The sequence below is a fragment of the Tasmannia lanceolata genome, unplaced genomic scaffold, assembly GCF_043159265.1.
Source record: "Tasmannia lanceolata isolate RefF3 unplaced genomic scaffold, GAP_Taslan_0.1 ptg000003l, whole genome shotgun sequence".
Classification (NCBI taxonomy): domain Eukaryota; kingdom Viridiplantae; phylum Streptophyta; class Magnoliopsida; order Canellales; family Winteraceae; genus Tasmannia; species Tasmannia lanceolata.
The window spans coordinates 56,970,347-56,998,179 of NW_027518680.1; the positions used below are offsets into that span (position 1 = coordinate 56,970,347).

General features: G+C 39.3%; 2 protein-coding genes across 4 annotated transcripts; both read right to left on the reverse strand.

The window, feature by feature from the left end:
• Window positions 1–1,591: 1,591 nt before the first annotated feature.
• LOC143856393 (actin T1-like protein) lies at window positions 1,592–13,596 on the reverse strand. The gene is made up of 3 exons (XM_077366599.1): window positions 13,334–13,596; window positions 2,540–2,618; window positions 1,592–1,787 (listed from the first exon to the last, which is right to left on the reverse strand). Exons 1-3 carry the CDS (start codon window positions 13,483–13,485, stop codon window positions 1,719–1,721), a joined length of 300 nt encoding a protein of 99 aa, XP_077222714.1. The 5' UTR covers window positions 13,486–13,596; the 3' UTR covers window positions 1,592–1,718.
• Window positions 13,597–20,701: 7,105 nt separating this feature from the next.
• Window positions 20,702–27,493, reverse strand: LOC143856404 (protein LONGIFOLIA 1-like). Of its 3 annotated transcripts, none has more exons than XM_077366613.1 (5): window positions 26,369–27,493; window positions 25,163–25,230; window positions 22,840–24,903; window positions 22,588–22,738; window positions 20,702–21,705 (listed from the first exon to the last, which is right to left on the reverse strand). In XM_077366613.1, the coding sequence occupies exons 1-5, from the start codon at window positions 26,520–26,522 to the stop codon at window positions 20,855–20,857; spliced, it is 3,288 nt and encodes a 1,095-aa protein (XP_077222728.1). In that variant the 5' UTR covers window positions 26,523–27,493; the 3' UTR covers window positions 20,702–20,854. The 3 variants fall into 3 exon arrangements, with proteins under 3 accessions (XP_077222728.1, XP_077222722.1, XP_077222734.1); XM_077366607.1 differs by having other exon boundaries at window positions 22,588–22,741; window positions 26,369–27,491; XM_077366619.1 differs by having other exon boundaries at window positions 20,702–21,693; window positions 22,588–22,741; window positions 26,369–27,488.
• Between the last annotated feature and the right edge of the window lie 340 nt (window positions 27,494–27,833).

Consider the following 27,833-nt stretch of genomic DNA (forward strand, 5'->3'; position numbering starts at 1 on the left):
TTCACGGATGGGCTGTTGCATGTGAGAGCAGCCACACAAGCCCACTTTTCAGCAGATTTTGTCTCATTCATTTAATTCATCCCTCAGAAACATACAATTTCTAAGATGGACTGTAAAATGACCAAAATACCCTTGAATTCGAAGCCACTAATATTCAAATTTTGTTCTTGGATGAATATGAAGGGAAGGTTCTAAACAAGAGATGGAAACATAAATCAACTCTCCAAGTAATTTGGTGGGCAAATTTAAAATACTTTCCTAACCAAGCTACAAATAATAAAAAATCAAGAATGTATTGTGCCAAAAAAAGAACACAATGAAACCAATGGATCCATGAAATTGTTAAAATATAAAACAAGGGATTTGCTAGGGTACCCCGTTTGTGACCGATTGCGTGTCCCGAAAGGGGCTTAAAAATCGTTTAATTTTGATTAAGGCCCTGTTCGTTTAAATTATGAAAATTGATTGTGAGTTGTAAACCAATTATTGGACTTAAAATTTAGGCCCTGTCCGAGTCAGATTGTGACAGCCCATCAGTTGTCACAATCTAAAACGAACATAATTTTCAGCTCAATAATCAGTTTGGCACTCACAATCGGTTGACATAATCTTCTACAAACAGGGCATAAGAGACTTCTGTGTCCAATACCGTGGGACATGTACAGTTGATCTTGTAAATCATCCGAGCATCATCAAGAATTCTCACTATTTCTTAGATTTATGGACCAAATTAGATTCAACATTGTAAGGATAAGGGTTGATCCGTATCATCTTAGCTTAGTTATGCTTCTCCTCTCTTTCTAACAATACAGAGACTGTGTTCTACCACTTGGATTTTGTCCCTCAATTTGGTAGTCATGAATTCTACAAGCATAAGATCAACTATAACCCTAGGTCGTTGGTTGATTGATAAGGGCTTAGAATCACTTAATCAAGATGAATCCAACACTACTTGTACTGCCTTTGGTTGTCATTTAGATCAACAGATCTCAACAAATAAATGAGGCAAATGCAGGGCCCGAACTGGTGCCTCTTGGGAAGGAGCATAAAAGTGAAATTCTAGTAAGCATTTTCAATTTCTAATTCAGGAGAATGTTAAAAAAGAGTACCGTTTATGCAGCTTTCCAAAAGAAATGATCAGACCCGTTGATTGTAACGGCAACCATAAATCCATTCAAATGCAGTTGAGAACACCTTGATTATATGACCTTAGGAGCTATAAATTGCCTTTTATCATTGATGGTAAAACTATAAAAAAGGAAATACGTGTGTTATTGGAGAAGAGACCTAAGGGCATCTCTAAGCACACTGTCCTCCCTAGCAGCTCTCAAACAAAAAGTAATATTTTCGGATTAACAGATGCGAGACTCCCTGGCCAACCATCGGTTTCACACCGACCAGAGATCCTGACCGCTCGATCAAACTGCCCACATAACTCAATCTTCAAACTACTTTTTTCCGTTTGTTTTGTGTGTGTGTGTGTGTGTGTGTGTAAACTCAATCCTCAAACTACTTTTTTCCGTGTGTGTGTGTGTGTTGGTGGGTCTCACAAGAACATGTATAAATCGAAACTACTGCCTGAACACACAAGTTGAAGAGAAACCAAATTCCATTTAACACATAGTTTAGTTCTATGAAAATCAAATCAACCTGAGCAGGAAGAGGAAGAGCAAGTCTAAAATTCAAAGAAAAAACAACTACAGTAAAGAGTCACTCAACTAAGGGAAGTAGACAGGCCAGTTGAAGTAGTACGAGTCGCGTTCCGCCTTGCTCATGTACTGGTTCCACTGCAGAAACAAAGACAACAAGATCATTACTCATAAGAAAAATCAGAAATAATCTCCAATCCTTTTTTCTTTTTTTGGAATGGTAATAATCTCCACTCCCTTCTTGTGATAAGAGCGCTCCACGATTCATTATACACTAGTAGGTTGGTGGTGGCTTTTGGGGAATTGCGAGTGTCTTTAACAGGTAATTAATGGTTGATGCAGTGCCAACTTGGCAGCCATGTCACGCCTAGTGGGCTTAGGTGGAGTGTCCAAGGTTATGCTTGAAAGCCTTTTCTACAAATACCTCATTTATTAGTCCTAGTAAGCTGTATTTCATGAAGTGCTCCAGTAAGTTGAGCTTCATTAGCTAGTGTATCTTGTGTTAATTTTCTTCTTCTCTCTTACGCAACCGCATGGGTGGTGCAAATAACGAGAGGAGTGCCATTATTAAAGCAAGTGTGAATATCATTTGCGAAAAGAAAACTGAATTGACATTCAGCCCAAGCCGACTGACTAGCGGTTTGTTCGGATTGAACTCTCAAGATGGCCATTCAAAAAAAAAATTGAACTTGCAAAGTGGGTTGAGTCAGACCTCGAGGTAATGTCTTCAAACTCGCCACCAGATTGGTTAAATTTATAGACGAGTGCTAATGGCAGCTGCAGAACAGCCCATTCCCGAAAGGGTGCGATGGATCCAACGATTGGGCTGTTCTGGGACTGCCACCAACATTGCTCCTTTTGAATGATCAGTAATTAGCATGGGATCTTACCTTAAACTCATATTCTTGCCCCTTCTTCATTGCTTTCTTCCAATGGTATTGCTCGAATAACATTGCACGATCATGCCAGCTGCATAAAAGTATTTCAGAGGGCAGAAAGGAAACTAAGATGTGTGTGACTTCTTAAGGAGCGAAGAAGTGTTTTGACATGCATAGCCATGAGATGCAGGTGAAATGAATAAGAAAAATCTGATACACAAATGGAATCGTTAAAAGCTACATCTGCTAGCTTATGTTGCATCAGTACAGGCATGAGATTCGTGGATTCGCCAAACTAGTTTAATCAATTCTCAAATTACAACAAGTAATATATTAAATAGGTTATTAAATAAAATGATTTATCTCCACATAAAAAATAGTATTAGAATAGATAAAGCTTGAAATGAGTAGTAATTGTAAAGTTGTGGTAGTAGTTTTCAGAAAAAAAAATACATAAAAAATCTAGAAGTGTCGCAAAGAATCCTGAAATATTAGAATCTGAGACATGTCCTACACAGGTACTTTGCTAGAAGAATCTATGTAACATGGCTACTAGCATATCAAAGGGATAAAATTTTTGTGTTCAGGTCCATCTATGCAGGCCACTGATTTGCTACATGTGGCTGAGCTTGACTTATTATGGGATGTTTGTAATTGAAATGGCTCTGGCCATCAAAGTGCCAATTGGTAGATAAAGAGATGTGGCGAGATATGTCATGATGGAAAAGATAATAATGCACAATTGAGCGTGCATCTATCAGACCCCCACTGGCAGTGTTTTATGGATTCGGATTCGCGTGTCGGGATCCAACACAGATTCGAGGTGTCGGATTCAGCATACCCCCAAAAGTAGGATTTGGATTCGGTTATTTTTAAACAAAATAAAATTTTCAAAATTAAAAATTTAAATATATATACACAGACACATACATGTATGTATATGTATCAATGAAAAATTTGAGGGTAGAAGGTCGAGGCGAGTTTTGTATTAAGAGAGTCAAAGGAGGAAGGGGGTCGATATTTGAGGATCGAGGCGCAAGAGTTTTTATTAAAAGAGTAAGGGTTGTGCTTTCATATACAAAAAGTTAATAAGAAAACACGTTTAAAGAGAAAATATACACGATTCGCATTTTAAAGAAGACAACGATGAATCAGATTCGCCCGGAAAAAACAAGATTCGTGCGGGACACGGCTACGACAAGAATCCGGGTGTGTCCCATGTGAATCCATGTCCGATTTGCATGTGGAGACGTGTCGACATGGATTCGGCATAGGGGCAAAGAATCCATACAACATAGCCCACTGGGCATGGAGCAACACCAGTAGGAGTAGACATGGTTCGGATCCAACCCGAAGAACCGAACCAAACCGGCCTATTTGGTTCGGTTCGGTTCGGTTCTGAAAATATGTGGTTCGATTCTGGTTCCAAAATTTTGGAGCCGTTGGTTTTCGGTTCGGTTCTGGGTTTGGGGTCATGGGACCCAGAACCGAACCAAAGATGCATATATATATATATATATATATATATATATATATATATATATATACATATATCAAATGGGATTTGCTAGCCTCCTTCGCAGAAGCACCTTTGCGTTCCGTTCTTTGCAAGTGACAACAGCCATGTCAGATTTTTATTTTTTTTTGAAATATTAATAGATTGAAGAAGGGAACCGAGAAGGTTCACAAAATACAAAGAGATGAAAAGACGTACAATTTACGGAGTGAGATAATCAAACCACTCTAAGCTAGCCCTGTAACCCCCGATTTAGCGAGAGAATCTGATTCGCCGTTTGCCGATCTCCGAAGATGTAAGAAAACTGCAGCTGAATCAAAAACATAATCAGAAATCTCATCCATAAGATTGAGGAATCTCCACGGCGGTGGAGCCAAACCCGTTATCCACTTTATCACATTTGCTGAATCCCCTTCTACTATCACCTTGTCCAGAATGATTTTATCTATACGTAAGATTCCGGAAAAAGCCGCTTTTACTTCCGCTTCAGAAGAATCAGTTATACCTATTGGACCAGAGAAAGCCCAAACCACTTCACCTTTATCATTTCTAAGAAGACCACCAATTCCAGCTGCACCCGGATTCCCAAAAGAAGCTCCGTCAAAATTAAGCTTGAAAAAACCTTCAGGAGGAAGAGACCACTTTTGAATCACCTTGGATTTGGAAGTCGCCTCATTGCAAATAATCTGCCAACCCTCCTACAAATCATAGGCCGAAACCATACAGAAGAGAGGAGACTTGCCTTTCCATTAAAGATTCTCTCGTTACGCTCTTTCCAAATGGACCACCAAACTGCCAATAAACAAATCTTCCATAGAACCTTCCCTTTTTTCTTCCAAGGAACAAAATCCCAGCTTTCAAGAACTTGATCAGTAGAGTACGGGAAAACCCACTTAATACCGAATCTTACCAAAATCAAACCTCATACTTCGCGAACATAACTACAATGTATGAACAAATGATCAATTGATTCACCATCCTTTAAGCATAAGGAACAGTGATCAATTGGCCACATACCTTTTTTTCTTAAGAAATCAATAGTCTGAATGCGACGGCAACTGACAGACCACCCAAAGAAAATTACTCTTGGCGGGCAATGAAAATTTCAAATCTTTGCCGACAAGGATTCCTCAAACCGAGTACCTCCCCGATTATAAAAAGACTTAACCGAGAAGAAGCCAGACGAATCCAACATCCAAATTCTTTTATCCGAACCAGACTTCTTGATAAAACATTTTTCAATTAAATCAAATAATGATGAGAGAGAAGATAATTCTCTTTCGAAAAAGTTCCTGCGAAATTTTAGGCACCACACCACTTTTTGGGTCCACTCTTTCGAAGCAGTTACGGACAAGGACATTCTTTTCCGCAGCGACAATAAAAAGATCACGGAAGATATTATTCAGAGGCTCCTTTGAACACCAAGCATCAATCCAAAATCTGATCTGATTTCCAGAGTAGACCTTGAAGCAACACCCTTTTCTGAAATCATTACTCAAAAATAGAAATATCCCTCCAGGTAGTTATACCTTTCTTTTCAAAAAGGTCATCTGACTCCCAATTTTCGGAGAGAAAACCATATTTGCTGCCAATAACTTTCACCCATAAAGCTGCTCTCTCTTCTCCAAATCTCCACAACCAGTTGCTCATGAGAGCAAGATTGAATTGCTTTATTCTGCGGATACCCAGGCCTCCCTTATTACGAGGAAGGCAAACTGTATCCCATTTTACTAAAGCAATTCCACCCCTGTGATTTGATCCTCCCCAAAGAAATCTACGCTGATTTTCTCAATCCTCAAAACCACGCTGGCCGGGCACCTGAATAGGGATAAAAAGTAAACTGGTATGTTGGCAAGAACCGATTTAATCAGAGTTAATCTTCCCCCCCCCCCCCCCCTTGAGACTAATTTTCTCTTCCAGTTATCCAACCTCCTCTCTATTCTATCCACAATTGGATCCCAAAGACTTTTGTTTGGTCTTCCAACTCGCAAAGGCAAGCCAAGATAAGAAGATGAGAAGGAATCCACCTTGCATCCCAAAGTTTCTGCAAACAAATTAATCTCTGTAGAAGAAATATTAATAGGAAAGATTCTGGATTTTAACAAATTTGTTCGCTGTCCTATTATCAGTTCGTAGCATCTTAGGATCGCCTTGAGATTTAAAAGATTGTTGTCCTTCGGCTCACAGAAAAGCAATGTGTCATCTGCAAATTGCAAAATGGACACTTCCACTTTATCCTTACCGACTACAAAGCCTTCAATTAATTTCTTCTCGCAACCTTTCTGGATCAGTTTACTGAGAGTTTCTGCTACTAGAACAAAAAGGAAGGGAGATAATGGATCACCTTGCCTGAGTCCTCTGGTTGCTTTAAAAAAACCTTTAGGAGAACCATTAACCAATAAAGAGAACCACGCCGAAGAAACACAGTTTCGAATCCAGCCTCTCCCAAAACCCATTCTCCCAAGGATATAATCCAAATAGTCACATTCGACTCTGTCATATACCTTCTCCATATCCAGCTTACATACTACTCCTTTTCCACCATTTCTCGAATAGTAATCTATAGCTTCATTCGCAATCAAAGAACAATCAAGAATTTGTCTGTTGCTTACAAAACCACTGTGACTATCAGACACCACCCTGGGAAGGACAATTTTTAAACGATCAGCCAAAACTTTGGCTAAAAGTTTGTATAAACAGCCCACCAAACTAATAGGTCTGAAATCTGAAACTTTCGAGGCACCCTCTACTTTAGGGATCAAGAAAATGAAAGAGGCACCAGATCCTTTATCAAGAGAAATACCTCTGTGAAAATCCTTGAAAAATCAAAGGACGTCGGCCTTGACATAAGACCAAAAAGACTGGAAGAAAGCTAAACAGAAACGAGGTGAAGACAGCTAGCAAGGTGCCTCTTTCAGATGAATTAAAGGACGTCGGCCTTGACATAAGACAAACAAGAAATCGAAGGACGAGGTGAAAGTTGCCCTTTTTTCTATGGAGAAAGATAAAGCCATGTCAGATGAATTAAATGAAAAAAGCAAAAGTCAACATATGCGGCTGTCATCACTTGGAAAGGACGGAGAGCTAAGGTGCTTATGTGAAGACAGCTAGCAAATCCCATATCAAATTTTGGATTTTCAAACTTAAGCAAATATGGGCCGTTGGATTGAGCTAGGCTGGAAGGGAGTCTTAAAACTAATACTTTTTTATTTTTATTAAAAAAAAAAGAAGAAAGGGGCTGCATTTGGAAGAAAGGGGGGTTTGAAAAAATAAATAAAAAAGTTAGCACAGCTTTAATTTTCAAGAAGGGGATGATCCAAGAGTTGGATCAGATAGAAATTAGGAGTGATTCTTAATGATGAGAAGACAAAGTAGGGAAAGTTTCAATTCAATCTAACTGTTGGATCACTGATTTCGGGGGATCGATCGAAATTGGTCCAAATTCCACACCCAGTATTTCTATCCATAAGGGTTTGAAACTCTAAGGGGACGATCTGATCGAGGGAATCCAATTGAGATGAGATAGCAATTCAATGGTTAAATTAGGTCTTAGATATTGATCAAATACAAGGGTTTAGAGCAAACCAAAACCATAAAAATAAGTGAAAAGATGAAGAATCTCGATCTCGATTGAAAAAAAAATAGAATTGAAGAACCGACATAAAGATAATAGAAATTAAATCAAGAGAAAGAAATAGAAGTAGAGGATAGAACTTCCTATGGCATCACACCATTAGAGCACTATTTAGGCGTCGCACCAATGATATAGGGTTTAAAGAATCACTCAATCCAAATTGCAAGGAAAGTGTTTTATTCATGCATTCATCATCATTCACATGTGAAAATGGCCAGAGGCCTACATTATTTATAGACCTCCACGAATTCTAGAGGGTTCCAATCCTAGTGTGGGATGTTTTCCTACCAATTGGTAAACAAAAGTGAACGCCACAACTAGGTTGGTTGTCTTGAGTCTATGTTAGACTCGACATGAAAAGAGAAACCAGCGTAGGACTTGACACTGGAAAAGGAAGTTTAACGTAAGAGTTTGAAACAATTGAATTTAGAAACATCATAAATAGAAACATCCAACTAACAAAGATTCAACTTTTGGAGTGGCTAGGAAAATAGGAAATCTCCTTCATCCCCCCCACACCAAGAAAAAAAAAACCCACCCATGACCCACCACCAACTTACGAGATCCCAGTTAACGGGAGAATCACCAATTGTGACATTTTGACATGGTCTAACTTGTAGCAAATTTCAATTTTGACCCTTCTTGAATTTGTTAGGCCACTTCAACCCCCAGAAGTGGTGTTAGGGGTTGCACGAGCCCTACTTTACCCTTAATATGCTTGACACAACCTCTTCTTCCTTAAACCATAGATGGTCCCCATCATTAATTTTCCCACACAAGTCTAATAATCCCAAAATAAACCTTGCCAATCTCCAAGTTCCCAGTGATTCTCTTTGTGCCCTTGATAAGGCATTTGTGGAATCCCCTTCGACCATAGTTGTCAACCCGTGACTCGACTCATGACTCGATTTCTTAATTTTATGACGCGTGACTCGTGACTCGAGTAGAAATGTAATTGAAAAAAATATCATTATATCTCAAAAGATGAAGCATGTAAAAAAAATATAAACCAATTGCACATAGATAAAGCACTAAGCCAAAAATATCCATCCATAATATATACTAAGCACGTAACTTTCCAAATGTCATTCACCTTTTGCAGAAAAAGTTTTTCCTGGAAAGTATTTTCCCTGACATCATGTTTTGATCTTTTGATTGGGTGGGGTGGGGCCCATATTCTATACCCAAGAATAGCATGGGTAGGGTCCACTATTTTACCCTTGATCTAATGAGCCCACCAACTCTATCCAAACCCATGCATACACCGTGGGACCAACTTTTTTTTTGAATGGTTTGGACTAATTATTTTACATCTCATGCTATGATGGGGTGGGGCCCAATATTTAATGACCATGCCTAGGATTGGTGGGGCCCACTGTCTCTACCCAAACCAACGCAGAAAGTGGGGCCCACCATTTTACCCCTAATGTTATTGACAAGGTGGTGTCCACTATCCCTACCTAAACCTCGAGATGTTTTATTGAGAAAGGTCGGAGATGCTGCGCCGGTCTTATGCATTTGATTGGAGCCCGCCATTTTACATCTCATGTTTTGATGGTGTGGGGCCCACCATTTACTAGTAAATAACTAGTAACTTGCATGAACAAAAATAATTAAGTTTTAAGTTCCTACTTCCAAGTTTTCAACCATCAAAGCAAGAAAGCCTAAGCCCAACGACTCGATTCGACTCGTAAGAGTCACAGTTTTTTTACTCGACTCGGAGCGACTCGTAAGAGTCACTAGATGACTCGTAAGAGTTTTCGACAGAGGCAACTCGCATGGGCGACTCGACTCGAAAGCCCAGCGACTCGACTCGAGAGTTGTCTCGTACGACTCGTAAGAGTTTGACAACTATGCCTTCGACAATTATGTTCCAGTTTAAAGATGTGAAATTTTGAAGACCACATACAAGAGCCCTCGCCTCCGCTTCATTTGTATTTCATTGAAAATTCAAATGCTGTAGACAGTTCACATTCAAATGATAGTAGAAATCCTTTATAGTGTGGTTGTATCCTCCACATATCTGACAACTTATAGCACCATAAGAAGAGATCCCTGCAGTATATGAGAGGGTGGAGCTTGGACAATGAGGGTAGAACTGATGGCATAACATGGGATTGATGCAGTGGGTAGCAAGCCACACTGAGGTCGAGACCTTGCCCAGGACGAGGACCATATGTTCCCATCCTAGAACCTGGGAGATAAAATCCTTAATAATGCTGAGAATGAAATTAATTGTGAACACATTTACCGTGACCATTGCCTCTTCCACCATTCTACGTCCCTGCCAGAAGTACCAGCAGAATATAGGACCTCAAATGTGCCCACAGAATAAGTCTACAGAGTTGAAGGCCGTATCGTTTAAGTCTTAGTTGTCAAAAGGAGCCTGTCGTGTTGAAGAAGGTTGAAAGAAGGTTAGACAAGTGGAAGAGAAGCTCGGTATCCAGGGGAGGTAGACTAACTCTTATAAAGCCGGTATTGGTGAATATTCCCATTTACCCATTATCTCTTTTCAAATCTCCCGTTAGTGTTGCAAAGAGAATAGAACAAATTCAAAGAAGGTTTCTTTGGGGAAGTTCAGAGGAGAACCGAGGCATTCCATTAGTGAGGTGGGAACAGGTTTGCAAACCATGCAAGGCAGGGGGCTTGGGATACGGAAGATTAAAGTAAATCAATCATTACAATACGAAAGATTAAAGAAGTAAATCAATCATTGCTAAGCAAATGGTTGTGGAGAAACGGGGAGAAAGAATCTCAGCTTTCGGTTAAAGTAATTGATAGCAAATATGGGTCCTTAGGAGGGCATTGAGAATTGGATGATCGGTTCAGTAAAATTGGCCGTACACTGTGGAGAGACGTTCTGCTGTTTTCGCACTCATTTCGAGCTGGTACCAGATTTAGCGTCCAGTCAGGTGATCGTGTTAAATTTTGGTGTGATAAGTGGTGTTCTGCCATTCCCTTGAAGGACATGTTTCTGGAGTTGTTCGTCATCTCTTCCTCTAAAGATGCCCTAGTAAAGGATTGCTTTGAAAGATGTGAGGACAGGGTTGTGTAGTCTCCAGCTTTTAGGCACAACTTCTTTGACAAGGAGCTTCCAGCGGTGATCAGGCTTTTTGAGATATTAGAGGGGTGTATCGGAAGCGAGATAGTTGTGATAAAAGGGTAATGGATCTGGAATACTTCAGGGAAGTTCTCCGCCAAATCCTTCCACATGCACCTCGTGGCTTGTTCTGAGGTCCCTAAAATTGCTAGGGTATGGTCCATATTGGCCCCTCCTCAAGTTTGTCTTTGGTTGGGCTGTCATTTGTGAGCATATTCAAACTGTGGATTTTCTGAGAATGGGGACGATGTTGGTTGTTGATCACTGCGCTTTGCGTATTTTGGATGGGGAAATAGTGAACCACTTATTTATTCATTGTTCCTTGGCTTGGAAGATTTGTAGTGGTCTATTTAGTAAGCAACAATGATGTATTTGAAGTTTTCAAAGGGAATAACAACATTTCCAAATGATTCAACCATCACGACTCACATAAAAACATCGATGATTTTAAATACATTAGTGTTGCTTATTAACCCTTTTTGAGACCACAAAATGTGATCATAATTCAAGCATATGAACCTTTTCAATACCATCACCAGAAACAAAGAGATTGCTGAATCATGGTCTCAAAAAAGAAATTCAGGAACAACACCCAAAAGAATAACAAACAATAATGTCCAAGAAATTTGAAAGGTCACACATAGCAGTACATGAAAGAACATGCAAGAAAAATCGACATGAATATAAGCCTTTTGCTAACTGATTTAAGGGAGGAAATAAAGTGCAAGATGAATAAATAGTGACACCATCAGCATAAGAAGTAAAACACCCTTATGATGTGATATGCCTTATTGCACAGGCGGGTCCCATATTTGATTGAAACCACTTATCCACTGGTGGGCCCCAGCCGCGCCACTGAGGAATAACCAACTACCAAAACATCCAGAAAACAGCAAAAAAAATCCTAATCAACCAGAACAGCAAGACAGCAGAAAAAAAACAAAGGAGGAACTGTAAATCTGAAAAAAAATGTAACAACAAAATCAGTAGAACTACTAGCTAAATGGCATCTAAAGGACCAATAAATCCAACAGAAACCCACAACAAAATTGTTTTTTTTTTAAATAATTCCTAGTCGGAAGCGTAAGTTTCAGGGATGCAGAAACACAAACCCTAGAAAATCGAAACTATAGGAAATCAAACAAACTTACTTACAAACCCTAACAGATATATACCAAAAAAACAGAAAACGACATCCTAATCGCCCACGAACTGATTAAATATATTGCAGAAGAAAAAAAAAACCCTAGAAATTAAAAATAAAAACAATTAAACAGAAAAACATAGCTCGTAATTATATAGAAACAAACGGACATAAGGACAAAAAAATTACAGAAGCCGCAAACGACTACAATAAATTGAAGAAACAAAAAACCCTAGAAATTCAAAATATCAATACATAGAAAAATAAAAACCCTAATAAAAATCCAAGATGATAAAGGACAAAAAAATACACAAGCAAAAAACTACTCAAACAAATAGAAAAACCCATACAGAAATCCAAAATGATAAAGGAACAAAAAAATACAAAAGCCACAAACAACTCCAATCAATTGAAGAAACGCAAAACCCTATAAATCCAAAATATTTATGTATAGAAAAACAGAAACCCTAACAGAAATCCAAGATGATAAAAGGAACAAAAAAAATTACACAAGCCACAAACTGCTCAAGTAAAATGAAGAAACAGAAAACCCTAAAAATCCAAAATATTAATACATAGAAAAATAAAACTCTAATTTGAAGAAACACAAAAACCTAGAAATTCAAAACATTAATACATAGAAAAATAAAACCCTTAACAGAAATCCAAGATGATAAAGGACAGAGAAATTACACAAGCCACAAACTGCTCAAGTAAATTGAAGAAACACAAAACCCTAGAAATCCAAAATATTAATACATAGAAAAATAAAACTCTAATTTGAAGAAACACAAAACCCTAGAAATTCAAAATATTAATACATAGAAAAATAAAACCCTTAACAAAAATCCAATATTAATACATTGAAAAATAAAACCCTAATTTGAGGAAACACAAAACCCTAGAAATTCAAAATATTAATACATAGAAAAATAAAACCCTTAACAAAAATCCAATATTAATACATAGAAAAATAAAACCTTAATTTGAAGAAACACAAAACCATTGAAATTCAAAAAATATTAATACATAGAAAAATAAAACCCTTAACAGAAATCCAAGATGATAAAGCACAAAGAATATACACAAGCCACAAACAACTCTAATAAATTGAAGAAACACAAAACCCTAGAAACTCAAAATATTAATACATAGAAAAATAAAACCCTAAACATAAATCCAAAATATTAATACATAGAAAAATAAAACCCTAATTTGAAGAAACACAAAACCCTAGAAATTCAAAATATGAAAACATAGAAAAATAAAAACCTTAACAGAAATCCAAGATGATAAAGCACAAAGAAAATACACAAGCCACAAACAACTCCAATAAATTGAAGAAACACAAAACCCTAGAAATTGAAATAAAACCCTAGTTTGAAGAAATGAAAGGAGGTACTAGAGATTACTTGAATGCGTTAGAGAGCTGCCACATGTAGGGATTATTCCAAGCGAGTGCTGAGAAAGCAAAGGATCCGATCCATATGTTCACAAACCGGTCCGGATCCGTGTGCGGAACGCCTGGATCGCCTCTATAAGGGTTCCCAAAATATTTCTCCATCTCTCTCTGAAAATTCGAGATTTATCTGGGCCTTATCCTGCTCACTTGCTTTCTTGTTGAGGAAGACAAGCCAAAATGTCTCATGTATCCCTCTAATTATGGGATAATATCAATTGTGCCATTCATGGGAAGCATGCCCCAACCCTAACCCGATTAATCCCAACAACGGGTTGAGGATGGCCAACCCTAACCCAACCCGCCTTTAAATCTCTCAACCCTAACCCAACCAATCTAATCTGAAATCAGGTTGGGTTAATTCGGGTTGGGATCAGGTTCACCTAAGGCCAAACAGAAAAAATACAATAACCCAAAGAAAATCAAGGTAAAATTCAAGGATCTATGCTTATTTTCAACTCCCCGAAGCATTTCGTCGCTTGCTACGCCCTTCCTCGTCTCTGGATGCCTAGGTATCCACCGTAAGCCTTTCCTCGTTTGAACCTCGCCACCACGACTTCGGTCTTTTTCAATAAAATCATCACGTAGTAAATCAACAAAACCCAAAGTGATGTCCCGTTCCCCTTCCAGTTTACCTACTACGGAACCAGCATGAAGGTTCAGGTCGGGTTGCCAAGGTCTCAAACATAATCCAACCTGAAATTAAATTGGGTTGGCTTTTCCCAACCCAACCCGAGCCAAAACCAAGATGGACCCATAAGGTTCTGGTTGACCCCGACCCAAGTTGCACCCCTACGCCTTACAAAATTACTCTACTGTACATTTGAGGCGTAAAAAAAATGCTTAGTTTCTTTTGCCATAAAAATGCATGGGCATAAAATGTGTCTTACAAGAAATATATTTATTTACCACACCCTCCCACCAAAATGGTGGTTGTTCTAAGGGTAGGGTAAGGCTACTGATATTAGCACTACCATGTTTTAATGGTAGTTGTTCTAAGAGTAGGGTAAGGCTACGAATATTAGCACTACCATGTTTTAATGTTTTAATGGTAGTTGTTCCAAGAGTAGGGTAAGGCTACGAATATTAGCACTATCATGTTTTAATAGTTGCACGGACTCAACTTGTCTGTTTCTTTTTAATTAGCTTTTGAGAGCTTTTGGGAACTGTAATAAGTTTTCCTGCGCGGACCTCTATGCTATCCCACGGAGCTCCGTGGGAGGGTCTGTCCAAAAATTTAAAAAAAGGGCTAACGGCTAGAGCCTCCACACTAGCTGTTAGGGACCCAATAATGAGTACTTTTGGGTTCCCTTGCCAAGGTAAAGGCCTCTAACCTTCTTAACCATGTAGAGAACACTCCTTAGAGCCTCTCTTGAACCTTATGATGATTGTACATAGGATCTAAATTGTATATCTTCTTAATTCTTTTGTAGTCTTTCATAGGCATTCTTGCTTTCTTTTCTTTAATCCAATCATTGTAATTGGTGAGTGTATTGGATACGCAGAGGCATCTCCAAAGATTGAGTGTTGGAGGGGCAGAGCTACCTCCTTTTGCAAGTAATGAGGACACAGATTGTATTTGGTTTAATCATCACCGTTAAGGGGATTGGATAGTGAAGCCACCAAGAAGACCTTGGTAGAATGGAGGAGGCCTTAGTGTGGATCTAAAAACCAAACCACTATAAATCCCCGTGCACTCATATACGTATGAAAAACATAATAAAGTGTGAATAAATAGTTGTTTGAAATTCATGGTATCTTACTAAATAGTGTTGATGGGATTCCTTGTGTAAGTGTGACTTGAGTAAACAGGTATTCTAATTTATGGCTTAGTAAATAATGATGGGTTTTTTGTTAAAGTGTGGCTAAAAAGTCTTTTTTAAATTATCTCTTGGTGGGATCCCTATCATATATTTCCTGGCACCAGTTCATCTAGAGCAAGCCGAGTATGACTCCAGTAACCCCACAGAGGACATGACACCGGTAACCCTACAGAGGACATGAAAACCCAGTCATTGGTGAGACACCTATTGTACAACCCCAAGTTACAAGCCTCATGTCCATTGCCATTTTATGAAGCCAAGATGTGGCAAGACCAAAGTGGACCTGAGCTGAAGCAGCAGCTTCAGAAACAATTCATAAACACAAGGTTTGTCTCCTAACTCAAGACTATGTGTTGGCATGCTTTCATTTCCATAAAGCAGAAGGCTTTAAGATAATTTGAGCTGCTCTACATATCGCAGTGCGTTGATGGATTGTGTTGGAAGTGAAAAGTGCCAACTCTGGGAAACCTTCAGGTTCTTGGTCTAGGGACTACATTGAAGATCACTTTCTCTATCAATGGCCACAACCACTTGGATCAGCCTCTAAATTACCTCTTCTCACAAACGATTCTGAATTTTCCAGTTCCTAATATTTTACATTCCTGCTATTCAAAAAAAAAATTCGCTTTCCTGTTTACTTCTCCCACATATTAGTTCGGCTTTTTTTGTTAAATAGGATCGTCTGGAGGAAGAAAGTTGAAGAACGTCAAACCAGGCATATTGACTCCCTCTTTAGCAAGACGATCAACAAACGAATTGCTGGTTCTTGGGACATACTGGAAAACAATCCAACCATAAACCTTCCAATTCCGCATCTCAACTAACAACGGGCAAAAAACTTCTTGGGCTGAATAGGCGATCTTAGCCAGTTGATGACATCCAGGCAATCGCGTTCTACCACAACATTAGTTAGTACATCTCGTACTAATACCATGATTCCATGTTAAGCAGCACTCATTTCCACCTCGGTGCAATCTACATTCCCTTTGAGACCCGCATATACCCACAAAACTTTTTCATAGTAGTCGACGCCACCGATACCAGGCGGACCGGGGTTCCCCTGCTGGAGCCATCATAATTGAGCTTAAAGAGTACTGGCTCAGGAGGAGCCCACTTATGTAAAAGTATGTCAGCTTATTAGAATTTATTAGCATATAAAAAAATTAATGAACAAGAAGAGCTTTTGGCTTACCCTCCTTTTCATATCAAGAGCAGCGTCTGTAATTATTAGTAGTCTAATTCTCCTAGCTCATCAAACGTTTACTCCTTCCTAGTAGGTCTGAAGGTTGCCGCTTCAAAAGATTTTAAATGTCGCCGCTTTGGTGTCCAATGAAAAAGATTTCGAAGGTCGCCGATTTGGCGCCCACTATAGAAGATTCTGGAAATCTTCGCTTTGGCGACACAACATGCAAAAGATTTTAAACGTCATTGCCTTTTCGTCCAATGAAAGAGATTCTTAGGGTCGCCGCTTTGGCACCCACTATAGAGGATTCTGAAAGTCGCAGCTTTAGTGCTCCATGTAGAAGATTCTGAGGGCACCATTTTGACGCCCATTGAAAGAGATTATGAGGGTCACCGCATTGGCACCTACTGAGAGTGATTCTGAGGGTCACCGCTTTAGCGCCCACTATAGAGGATTTTGAACCTATGCAGAAGATTTTAAAAGTCACCACTTTAGTGTCCAATACAGAAGATTCTAAGGGTCACTGCTTTGGTGCCCACTGAGGATTTTAAATGTTGCCGCTTTCGCGACTAGTGCAGATATTCTAGTGGTCGAATTCTCATTAGTGGTCTAAATGAACAGTAAGAGCTCTTGCCTTATCCTCATTTTCATATGACGAGCATTGTCTTTGATTATTAGCGGTCGAATTCTCTTTTGGAGCTTAGCAAACGTTTCCTCCTTCATATGAGGTCCAAAAGGCATCCTTTTGGGCACCTGTGTTCATGTACCAAAAAAAGACATCAAGAAACTTAGGATGAATAGGTCATCTTAGCCAGTTGATAACATCAATGCAATCGCCTTCTAACACAACATTGTTTAGTTGATCTCTTACTAGCAGCATGATTCCATGATGAGCAGCTCTCATTTCTGCTTCGGTGCAATCTACATTCCTTATGTGACTCGCAGATGCCCACAAAACTTTTCATTATGGTCTCACAAGGCACCACTGATACCGGATGGACTTGGGTTCCCCCAACATTTGGCAATTCGGTTGCTGATCGTCTGGCTAAAGAGGGAGTCGGTATGCCCAGTTTGAGACTCTTCAACTTTCTTCCCCCCAGACGATTTTATTTAACACAAAAAAGTAGAATCAATATGTGGGAAAAGTAAACAGGAAAGCGGCGGCCTTCAGAATTTCTTTCATTTAATTCCAAAGCGACAACCTTTAAAATCTTCTGCATAGGGCGTCAAAGCGGCGAGAAAGGTCTGTAGTGGGTGCCAAAGCGGCGACCCTCGGAATCTCTTGCATTAGGCGCCAAAGCGGCAACCTTTAAAATCCTATGTAGTGAACGGCAAAGTGCTTCATAAGGTTCGTGAAAATTTGCTCAGTCATCTTCCGGAAATCATATCTCCCTCATTTCTTATCAGATTTTGACGTTCTTATGCTCGACGGATATGTGAAGAAGATCTTTTTGTTAAAAATATTTTAAAATGATTTGGACCAATTATTATACGATTCCCCAATTACCTTTTGAAGGGGGCAGTATGTTAAATAGTTCGTTTTACGGTAAATTTTGGGGAGAGAGAAAGCTACTTAGGAATTAGGACTTAGGGAAAGGCAAGTTTCCTATATTACCCTACGGTTACTGATATTGGTACTTCCATGTTTTGATAATTGCACAAACTCTTCTTGTCTTTCATTATCTAAACTGTTGTCAAAGAGATGTTTAAGAGATGTGGTTATCTGTTACACATTACAATGGTATTTTCGTTTGATTTGATCTGTCTATCTTTTCCTTGTGAACTTGCGTTTATCTTCTTTGTACTTAATTGTTTGATTTGCTCTGTGCTTTTTTGCATTAAGTTTATTTTTTGTTTTTAAAAGGGCAAAAGTTTCTACTATCCCAATTCACCCCCTCTTGTTTGCCATGTGTTTATCTGGGCATACTTTCTTGACAAAGATTCTAGCAAGGATTGTGAAGAGTCCTTAGTTCTGAGATGGAAGCCCCCAGCCCTTGGAGCTTAAAATTAAACTTTGATGGGTCGAGTTTGGGTAACACAGGTTAGGTAGGCATTGGGGCTTATTAATGATGAAAACGTCTCTACAAAATGGGTTTTCGCGGGTCCGAATGGCATGATAGATTCAAACGAGGTGGAAGTCAGAGTGGTCCTTCAGGGGATCAGATTGACGGCATGCATAGACTTGGACAATCTAATAGTGGAAGGAGACTCCCTTACGGTGATCAGATGGCCTGAAAAGAAGTCTCTTCCACCGTGGAGATTTTTAGCATTCTTCGATGAGATCATTGATCAATTTGAGGACCACTCGGTCCGTTTCCATCATGTTAGGAGGTCAGCGAACGGACAGACAGAGAGGCTAGCTAGGACGGGAGTATCTCGTCCGACACTACAGTTATTTAATTTTCTCCCTCCCTGAGATTTTTATGCTGCCTTGTTTTTCTCCCTCCCTTCTTCTCTTGTTGCCCTGACTTTCTTTGTCAATTGCTTTTGAATGAATAAAATCTCATCATTTCAAAAAAAAGACTCATTAATATTGAGGTTTCTATATTAAAAATTGGATTGAAGGAGTTTTTGTAAAAAACTTTAGAAAAGAAAAACATTTTCCAAAATTTCTTGATTTTCTATTGTTTAATTGTAAATTAAAAATGTACATTGAACCACATCGGTTCAAGTTTTATTTCGAGGGGGTCTTTTAGCTATGTTTTCTTCTATTGCAAAAGTTTAAAGGGGCTCTACTTTCTTTTTCTTTTTCTTATTCTTTTTTTTTTCTTTTTTTTTATGCCATAGGGTATCCCCACCCCACTTCGTGGGGCGGGACTAGTCCCTAGGGATGCACCCAGGCACCCGGTAGACCACGCGCATCGGTTGAACAAGGGGGGATTCGAACGCTCGTCACTGGGGAGCATACCCATGACTTTACGCCAAAGAGCCACACCCTCCCGGGCTTAAAGGGGCTCTACTTATGGGTAGACATTGTTGCATGCAATGGGTCCACCCTGCCATGGATATAAGGTGCCATATGGGCCCCACAGCCTGCACCTATGCCATAGGTGATGCATGAAAGAAGCACTGGAAAACAAATAGATCTGCATATGGACAGCAAAACCAGGTAGGGTGGTTCTACTTATTTGTGATTTTGGTCTTTTTGTAGTGCTACCCTCCAACAAAAGCCTTGCAAATAATGCCAATGTAAAAGGTACAAAGGTGCAGGAAGATAATTGTAACCATTTCCTTATTTAGTTAATGTTCATCATGGTTCCTTTGACGATACTTATCTCTTTCTTCCTCTCCTTCTGCCATATGGGTTAGTTTTCACCAAAGGTTTCGTCCTCAATCTTTAATTGGTTGATTGCGAAGGGTGAACTTTTGAGAATGAAAATGGTGTTTTCACCCCCTTTTCCAGCTTTGGCACCACCTGTTGTTTGTCTTTTCCAGCATTGCCGTCAACAGTTGGCTGTTGGGCTCGTTCTTAACACTTTGAGCCCCATTGTTCTATGTGATCAGGGTCCGGCCAAATCCCTTCGAGAACACCTTGATCGGATGATCTTAGGTCCTTATCCATCAAACCACTTAGGGTTTCATATTATGTGCCTAGAGTGGAATAAATTAGCTTGGATTTAGAATACATCAGATCTGGTCATTGGATTACCCTACTTGCCTAATCTACCATATATTCTAAATTCAAACTAATTTATTCCACTCGAGTGGGATCCATCTAGGCATGTAACATTTCGCTAACAACAACTAAACATTTGAATTTTGTACTTTTTTATCATGCTCGATCGGTGATCAAGGGTAATCCGGACTTGTTATGGCCGACGCGATCATTGTAAAGCATCACAAGGGGACTCTTAACAAGGCTACATTAATCAAGGGGCTAGGATCATCCGATCATGATGGTCTCAACTTCAATTTGCTAGACTCGAAGTCGCCATACAGATCAGCGGATACGATCACATCCACATGATACACATGGAACCCAAAAAGGGATTCTTAAGAAGAGTCTAACATCCAAATTTCTTTTTTAGCACTTTTCATCATACCATGCATCAATGAGCTTTTCTGTAAAATGTGCACTCTTGCAATCAAATAAACTTTTGGCTCATAAATGTGAACTCAAGTAATCAATCAGCAAGGATCTGTTTATCAGTATTTCTCTAACAAGCAGTCAAAATAACCATGAAGATTCAAGAATCACTAACTCTCCAAGTCAAGTCTTTTCCAATTCAAGTAACCCACAGAAGAAGAGAAAAGAAGTGCCTCAAGAAATGAAACAGAAACTGTTAGAAAGAACTGTAAGTGTTATCTATCTATGGATGTTTAAATTGCAAAAGTGGTATTTCCAATTCAACTTCAATTTACAAGCTTTGATTAAAAAAAAAAAAAGCTACATATGAACTGCGACTTCTATCCATCAACAATTATACTGTTACAAGAAAAAAACCCAGAGGAAAAAACATAGATGAACTTACTTAGCAAACAGCTGCCTTCTCCGCCTACTCAGTCTGGCTTGCTGAGTCAATGACTCGCCATTCACAATGTCATCTACCAAATCCTTGAAAATCAATCTCTCAATGTCCAACACCATACCAGACTTCTCCCTACAAAAATCCGTCCAGCTCTCCTCCCGACACATCACATCTGCTCTTAAGAGCGATCCCAACCAGTCATCGTCATCGTCATCAAGGCTTCGTTCTGAGCCATAAGCTCGAAGCTGTTCGATCTCTGAACACAACTCTCTCAGAAGCTGCTGCCCGCTTGGGGTAGTCCCCATAAGCTTATCAGGTCGGAGCCATGGCTCGGACTGACATGTGAAGACCAGCTTCCTAACGAGAATTTCATTGACACTGTCAAAAACGAGCTTTCGATGGAGCTTCTCCTTGTCGGGTTTCGACTGAAGGACATTTCCATACTTGGGTTCAGATTTTGAAGGGCAGTTGGCCTTTGTTTGCTCGAGGACGAAGAACAAGTTGGGGTTGATGGGTTGGCCTGATGGGTGGAGTTGAATTGGTGTTCGGGTAGACGCGAGGTCCTTGAGTAAAGGACCAGATGCTAGCAGTATCTCAGAGATGTATCTGTGATCCGGGCTCGTGTTTTCACATAGCGATGCAATGTAATCTGTAGTGGCCTCATTATGGGATGAGCTTAAGGGCCTGAGCTTCTGAACCAGGTGCTCAATGTTATCTAATTTCTTGTGATTGATTTCAGAGCTGAAATTGGCTTGTCTCTGGTCGAAGAAGCGGTCAAGACACGCTAGGTTCCAACCATCTTCATCAAAAATGTTGTCAGGATTTTGAGTCTCGTCATCTGAAGAAAAATCTTTTAAAGGAATGATCAGTATTTTTTTTCAGATAAAACTAACATTTTCCTTGACTCTAGATCATCCATCACAAAAGAAAAAAAAACGATGAAATACAATAACAGCATCAAAGCGGAGTCAAGATGGGAATTCATAACTATAATTCCTCAGTCTATTGTTGTGATGTCTGAACTAATTCCGCATTTCAAATCTTTAGAAGCCTGAGTCATTAGAAGTCCCAAGGAATGGGAGACAATGTAATGCATATATTTACTATTTTTGGACCCTCAGTATATACGAATTGTGAAATGTAAACCAGGCGCAACACCTAACTTGAATTTTCATGCATCTAAAGTTCAGTCTGTCATTTGCTCATTAACATCTCATGACCCGGAAGAACGGTGGGTTTGATTTATGTGATCAAACCTGGTCTTGCTTCCTCAGCTTCTGGTAAAGTAAGGGTTTGATTTATTTGATGTGTATTGCTCTAAAATGGCAATAGAATTCCCCCTTGTGTTATAAGGTTGGACAAGGGAATATGTACAGGTACTATATACTAGTAGAAAAAAAATCTAGGAATCACAAGACAAAGATTGTGACACCTTTTGCGTTGAAAAAACATTGGAAAGAATCACTCATATACTTAACTTCCAACTCCCCAGCCGGCATAGTGAAATTATCACCTTAAGAATGAACATAATTCAGTTAATTTTTTATTTTTTTATTTTTTGAATGGTATCCTACTAAAAAAATTAATATCTGTGATATTTTCTAGTATATTTGAAGATGGGCCAACGTAATTCCCTAGCATATCAGCAGCGACACAATTGTAATTTCTACAAGTATCTAAACTTTGTTATTCTATAAACAAGATAGAAACATTTACAAAGTTCAAACCTTACCTTTAAAAGCACTTGATATTGTCTTCACTGGAGAAGGCGGTAAATCATCTCTGTAAAATGAAGCATCAAGAACAGAGACAGGGCTTGGTTGTTCTGGGGCAACCATTGTGAATTCTGGAGACAAACCATCTTCGCTAAAACTTGACAGAGACTTCTGGAGAAAACAGGCAAAAGAACAGAAATCATTAACCAAGTGAACACAAAATGAAGAACAAACAGAAATGGATACTATACAAAATCATTAAATCACACCTTATGACTTAAGCTTGAAACTGCGTTATTGGCAACCTTGCAAGATGGACTCTGGCCGCCTTGCTCGAAGAAAACACAGTTCAGTTCGGAAGATCGGTAGGCACTTGTCACTTCCATATCTGTCTGCGAGGTCAAGGTAACATTGCTATCAGATTGCAGAGAAAACTCATCCCCCTGATGACTAATATTTCTCGTTTCGCTGCTTATGTCAGTCGATTGGTCATCAATTGGTTGCACATGGGTTGATCTCAGCCTACGCTTGCCACCTGGAGAACCCAATTCTGTTTGCTGCCTAACAGATTGCCTTCTGGGCTTGCTCGAATCGGTCAAAGGTATGGGAGGGGGTGATCTCTTCTCTGACTCGGGCTTTCTCGGCGGCATCCTTGGGCTTAAAGACCCAGAACTCTTTGCTTGACTTTTAGAATTCTCTATAGGTAACTGTTGGGTCCTAGATGAAGACTGCATCGACCATGACCTAGGTTTCGGTGAACTACTTTCCTCAGTCCTAGTCAGAATCCGATTAGCAGGCTCTTTTGGACTGAGCTTCGGAGTTGTGTCCTTAGACACATGGTTATTAACTAAAACCTTTTTGCCATTACCAAAATCCACAGTCCTAAGCTTATGAAGGCCTGATAAATCATCAAAAGGAATAACTGAGGACGCAGGAATACTAGACCTGTCGATGAATTTTCCTGGTTTCATTATTACAATTGGAGATTCAAAAGCCCTTGGAGAACTGTTTCCTTTGATGGGAGCAGAAATCGAGTGATTATTCGGTGGGTTGCGCTTGTTTGCTGATCTCAGATTCTGACCAGGCACTGTCTTAACATGGTTACTAGAATTTTTCTGAACTAGAATGTGGAAAGCTTGATCTTTTCCTTTATTGGTCTCTGAAAGTCCCTTTGCTTGCAATGGGTCCAGAGTCTGTTTAAGAGCTCTGAGATCCTTATTAGATTGCTGAAACCCAAACTCTTTCAACCTTTTTTCTATCTCAATATAAACAGATTGGGGAGATGGCGACCTTACACGTGCTTCCCGATTTCTTAATGATGTTTTCTGAGTACTACGACCGCTATCCTGCTGCCTCCATGGAGCGGTTTCGATAGACCTTGAAGGTTTTGTGGCAGAGTGAGGGTTTTTTAGTTGTGGCGAAACAGGGTCCTTAAGGGAACTCCTTGGAGACCGTGAAGTTCGATCTTGCTTGCTTTCTTCAGTTAATTTTGATTGTGAATTAGGCAGCGGTTCCAACCCCATAAGTTTTGCGACAACACTAGGAGATTGCTTGTAACTTCCCAACTCTTGTGGATTCAGAGCTCCATAATTAGAATTTTTTTGGTTGGAGTTAGTACTCCTTCGCAAATCCTTCATAATGGGGCTCGGTTTTGAATCAAGGTTGGAACTCCTCATGGAACGTTCTCTGCTATCCAATGACAGTCGTGGGAGCTCTCTAAGTTTGGCGGTGGATTTGTAGGTGTCTCTGGAATCAAAGGACGATCGAGGTAATTCTCTCCCATCATATGAGAACCGGGGAGCGTCCTTTGATCCTGGATACAAAGACGCGTCTTTTGCTTCACATGACGATCGTGACAGCTCTCGGTCTTCGCTAAAATACCAAGGCGCCTTTTGAAGTTTTGCAAGAACTCTGACTGATTCATTTAGATGCATAGGCCTTGGGGAGTCTCTATGCTTCGAAACGTGATTCACGCTTTCATCTCTGCTTGGGGTTTTAACCGATAGTCCGTGTGTTTCTCTGTAGATGGAGTCTTTGACAATGTCCCGGATATCAAGGGATCGCCATCCAGACCGAGCAGAATTTGTTTGGTCTCTACAGAGAGCGTACTTATTGTGCCTGCTATCGACATCTGAATTTTGTGACTTCTGCGGATTTCTTAAGGACCGATCTGAAAAAGTGGTTTTCTCGAATGAAGGCGTCTCGGGTTGGGTGGCTTTGTTACAGTCAAGCGAAGAAAATGAAGAAGAACAAGATGAAGACGAGAAAGAAGTTCTGGATGACTCGATAGCGGTTCGTTGATTTTCATTTGGATTCTTGTTCAAGCTTTTTTCCTGCAATCATAATTCACAGGCTTATAAATATTAACAGAATGACACTCACACAACGATAATGATCAAAAACTTGGAATCCATTTAGAAATCTGTCATTTGACTCAACTGAGTCGCTGAAAAATTTGCAGAGTTTTTATAAAATCTATCTTTGAACACAGTACTCGAGTCTGCCCAGACTGGAGTAACTCGACCAAGTGACAAGATGATTGGACAGTTTTTGAACATAGTTCTATGGTGAAAAATTCGAAGCAATTCTTACAGTTTCTGTCTGTGGAGAACATGTAATTGCCTCTGCCCCAAAATTGCCGATCTTCACGCGAGAACGACCTATAACCAAATAAAATTATAATCAGTCGAGAAACAGACTTTGGAATATGAAAGCAACTACTATTATGGTCCTCATCAAAGATCAGTGAAGTGCCTATATTGTTTTGTTCAAAACAAGAATTCTGTTTTCTAAGAGATAATTGAGCGTGTTTTCATGTCTCCAGCTGTAAAACAAGGCACAAGTGCCTACCACTGGACACTTGATTTTCTTTGTGAAATTTTAAAGAGTTCTACTTTGAGAAGAAAGTTAAATATAGAAAGATAAGGATGTTCGCCATTTAAAGATAACTCAATCAGTTAATAAAAAATTACAAGGCTGCATTTATTGGATGCTCCAATCATTTCTAATGTCATAACATAGAGGTTCTCTTAGTTTTTCATCAACTTATGAACTCTTCAGTCAATTGTGATTTGTGAATGATCAAGCATAATACTCTTAAAAAATAAAGGCATTCTATCCTAGGGTATAACCATGGGATTTTATCATCTTATTGAGTTAATATATACATAACATATTACAAGCATGGTAGCGATGACATGATTTTGGAAGCAGAGAATGGCCAATTAAGCGTGTCTGAGATATGAAAGATCTCTGAGATAATAAGAAAAATAAATTAAGGTATCCATGTAGGAAATGAAAAGTTTAAGTCCATGGTGTATAAGGAGAATTCAGAAGCCTGTGGGAAGAAACTCAATGACAGAAACATCACTTCTTTTAGGCCCTGTTTGAATTGCAAGAAAAACATTTCTGATGGAAATTTTTTTCTCAGGAAAATATTTTCTTCACACAATTTAGAGGGAAGTGATATGATTATGCTTAAAAGTAAGAAATTTTAAAAATATTGTTTTCATGTGTAACTTTCCAGAAAATTCTTGCAGTCCAAACAGGGCTTTGGAGAAAGGAGAACTATGGTTTCCAAATCATGATTGAAAAGGACTACTTTCTAATCATCTTAACAAATAGATGAGTACCCTTGTTGAAATAACAGCAATGAATTCACATTTCAAAGCAAATTCAGAGTTCCAAATCATGATTGAAAATGACTACTTTCTAATCAACTTAACAAATAGAGAAGTACCCATGTTGAAATAACAGCAGTGAATTCAAATTTTTGAGCAAAATCAGTTCAACAGCTACCTGAAGGAAGCCTCTTGTGGTTCTTTCCATTGAGGCGCTTGCCTGAGAGGTTATGGTGGCGATCAAAGAGCTGAAAAATCCCAGTCATGCATCCAATTTGCCTCTGCAAATCTGGGTTTTCATCTGTTAGTGCTTGGAGAAACTTCGCCGACATCTTGTCCTATCTATCTAATGCTTAAGGTGCAAGTTTAATGCTCAAGCTGTAAGTTCTACAACCTAAAATCCACCATCTAACTCAGAAACCTTAAACCCCAACCCCAGTCTTCTCAAAGCCAAAAACATAATTCAAGCTTTAATCACCCTCCAAATCAAAGTACTTCAAAAAGACTTGTTATCAAAGATGAGCACTATCCAAAACAGAATTGGGCTCTATCAAAACTTACTTGAAAATAGTAAATTAAATCTACACCATCAAAGCTTCAATAAAAATGATCACCACTGCCACCACCACAACATAAAGTTAAAAAACCTATGTGTTTCCAACCAATTCCAGTTTAGAAAAACTGATTGTTTGGTTTCCTTCAACTCACCCAAAAAATTTGACTCAAACCTCCAATACCCACAACAAATTTTGGACAGTGCCACAACAAATTCTTTATTTGGGCTTCAGAGAATTACTCAACTGCTTTCTCTGATAACCCATGAAAGGAGAACTGAACCAAACCCTCAAAACCCACTTATTAAGCCTCAACACCTCTGTTTAGCACAAAAAATATGTAGCACAACAACTGATTTTTCTGGGTTTTCAAAGAAATGGTCAGAGCAAATACCCCAGATCACATTCTATAAAATTAAGCATTCACCAATGCAAGAAGTTCTGCAGACCCAAGAGATTTTTTCTTGGTTTGAGAAAAAAAGATGCTGTTTTTTTTTTTTTTGGGTTTTGTTCAAGAAAGCAACATGGCAAGTATATCATGATTATGAATCTAAAGAAGAATGAAAAGCTGATGTCCTTGGTGGGTTCTTTTTATCTAAGGATAGTAAGAGATTCGATGGGAAGTTAAATGAATGTGAGAGTTGAAATAGGGAAATGCGGTGGGTCAGATCTCGTCTGGTATCTTCTCAAATTTCCATGTGGGCTCATTATGTAGGTGGGTTTTTGCAGCTGTCTTACAAGGGGCATGTGAGAGCTGTCAGAAGGGAGTGGGTTATTTTATGGAAAGCCTGCAAAAACCAATTCCTTTTCCACTTTCAATCCTCCAAACAGTCCCAACTTAATTCCTTCATACTTAAAAATCATTGAGTCTCCTCAAGGGGTGCAACTCGGTCGGTTTGGGTTGAAGCCAACCCAAACTCTAAACCGTCAACCCGACCCCGACCTGACCCGACCCGACCCGACCCGACTCTGAAGCCGGCGTGGGCTAATCCGCTCCAACCCAAAAAATTAATATCTCAACCCAAACTCGACCCGATTTCCCAATTCGGGTCAGGTTGAGTCGGGGTTGGGTCGGGTTGACCCGATTAT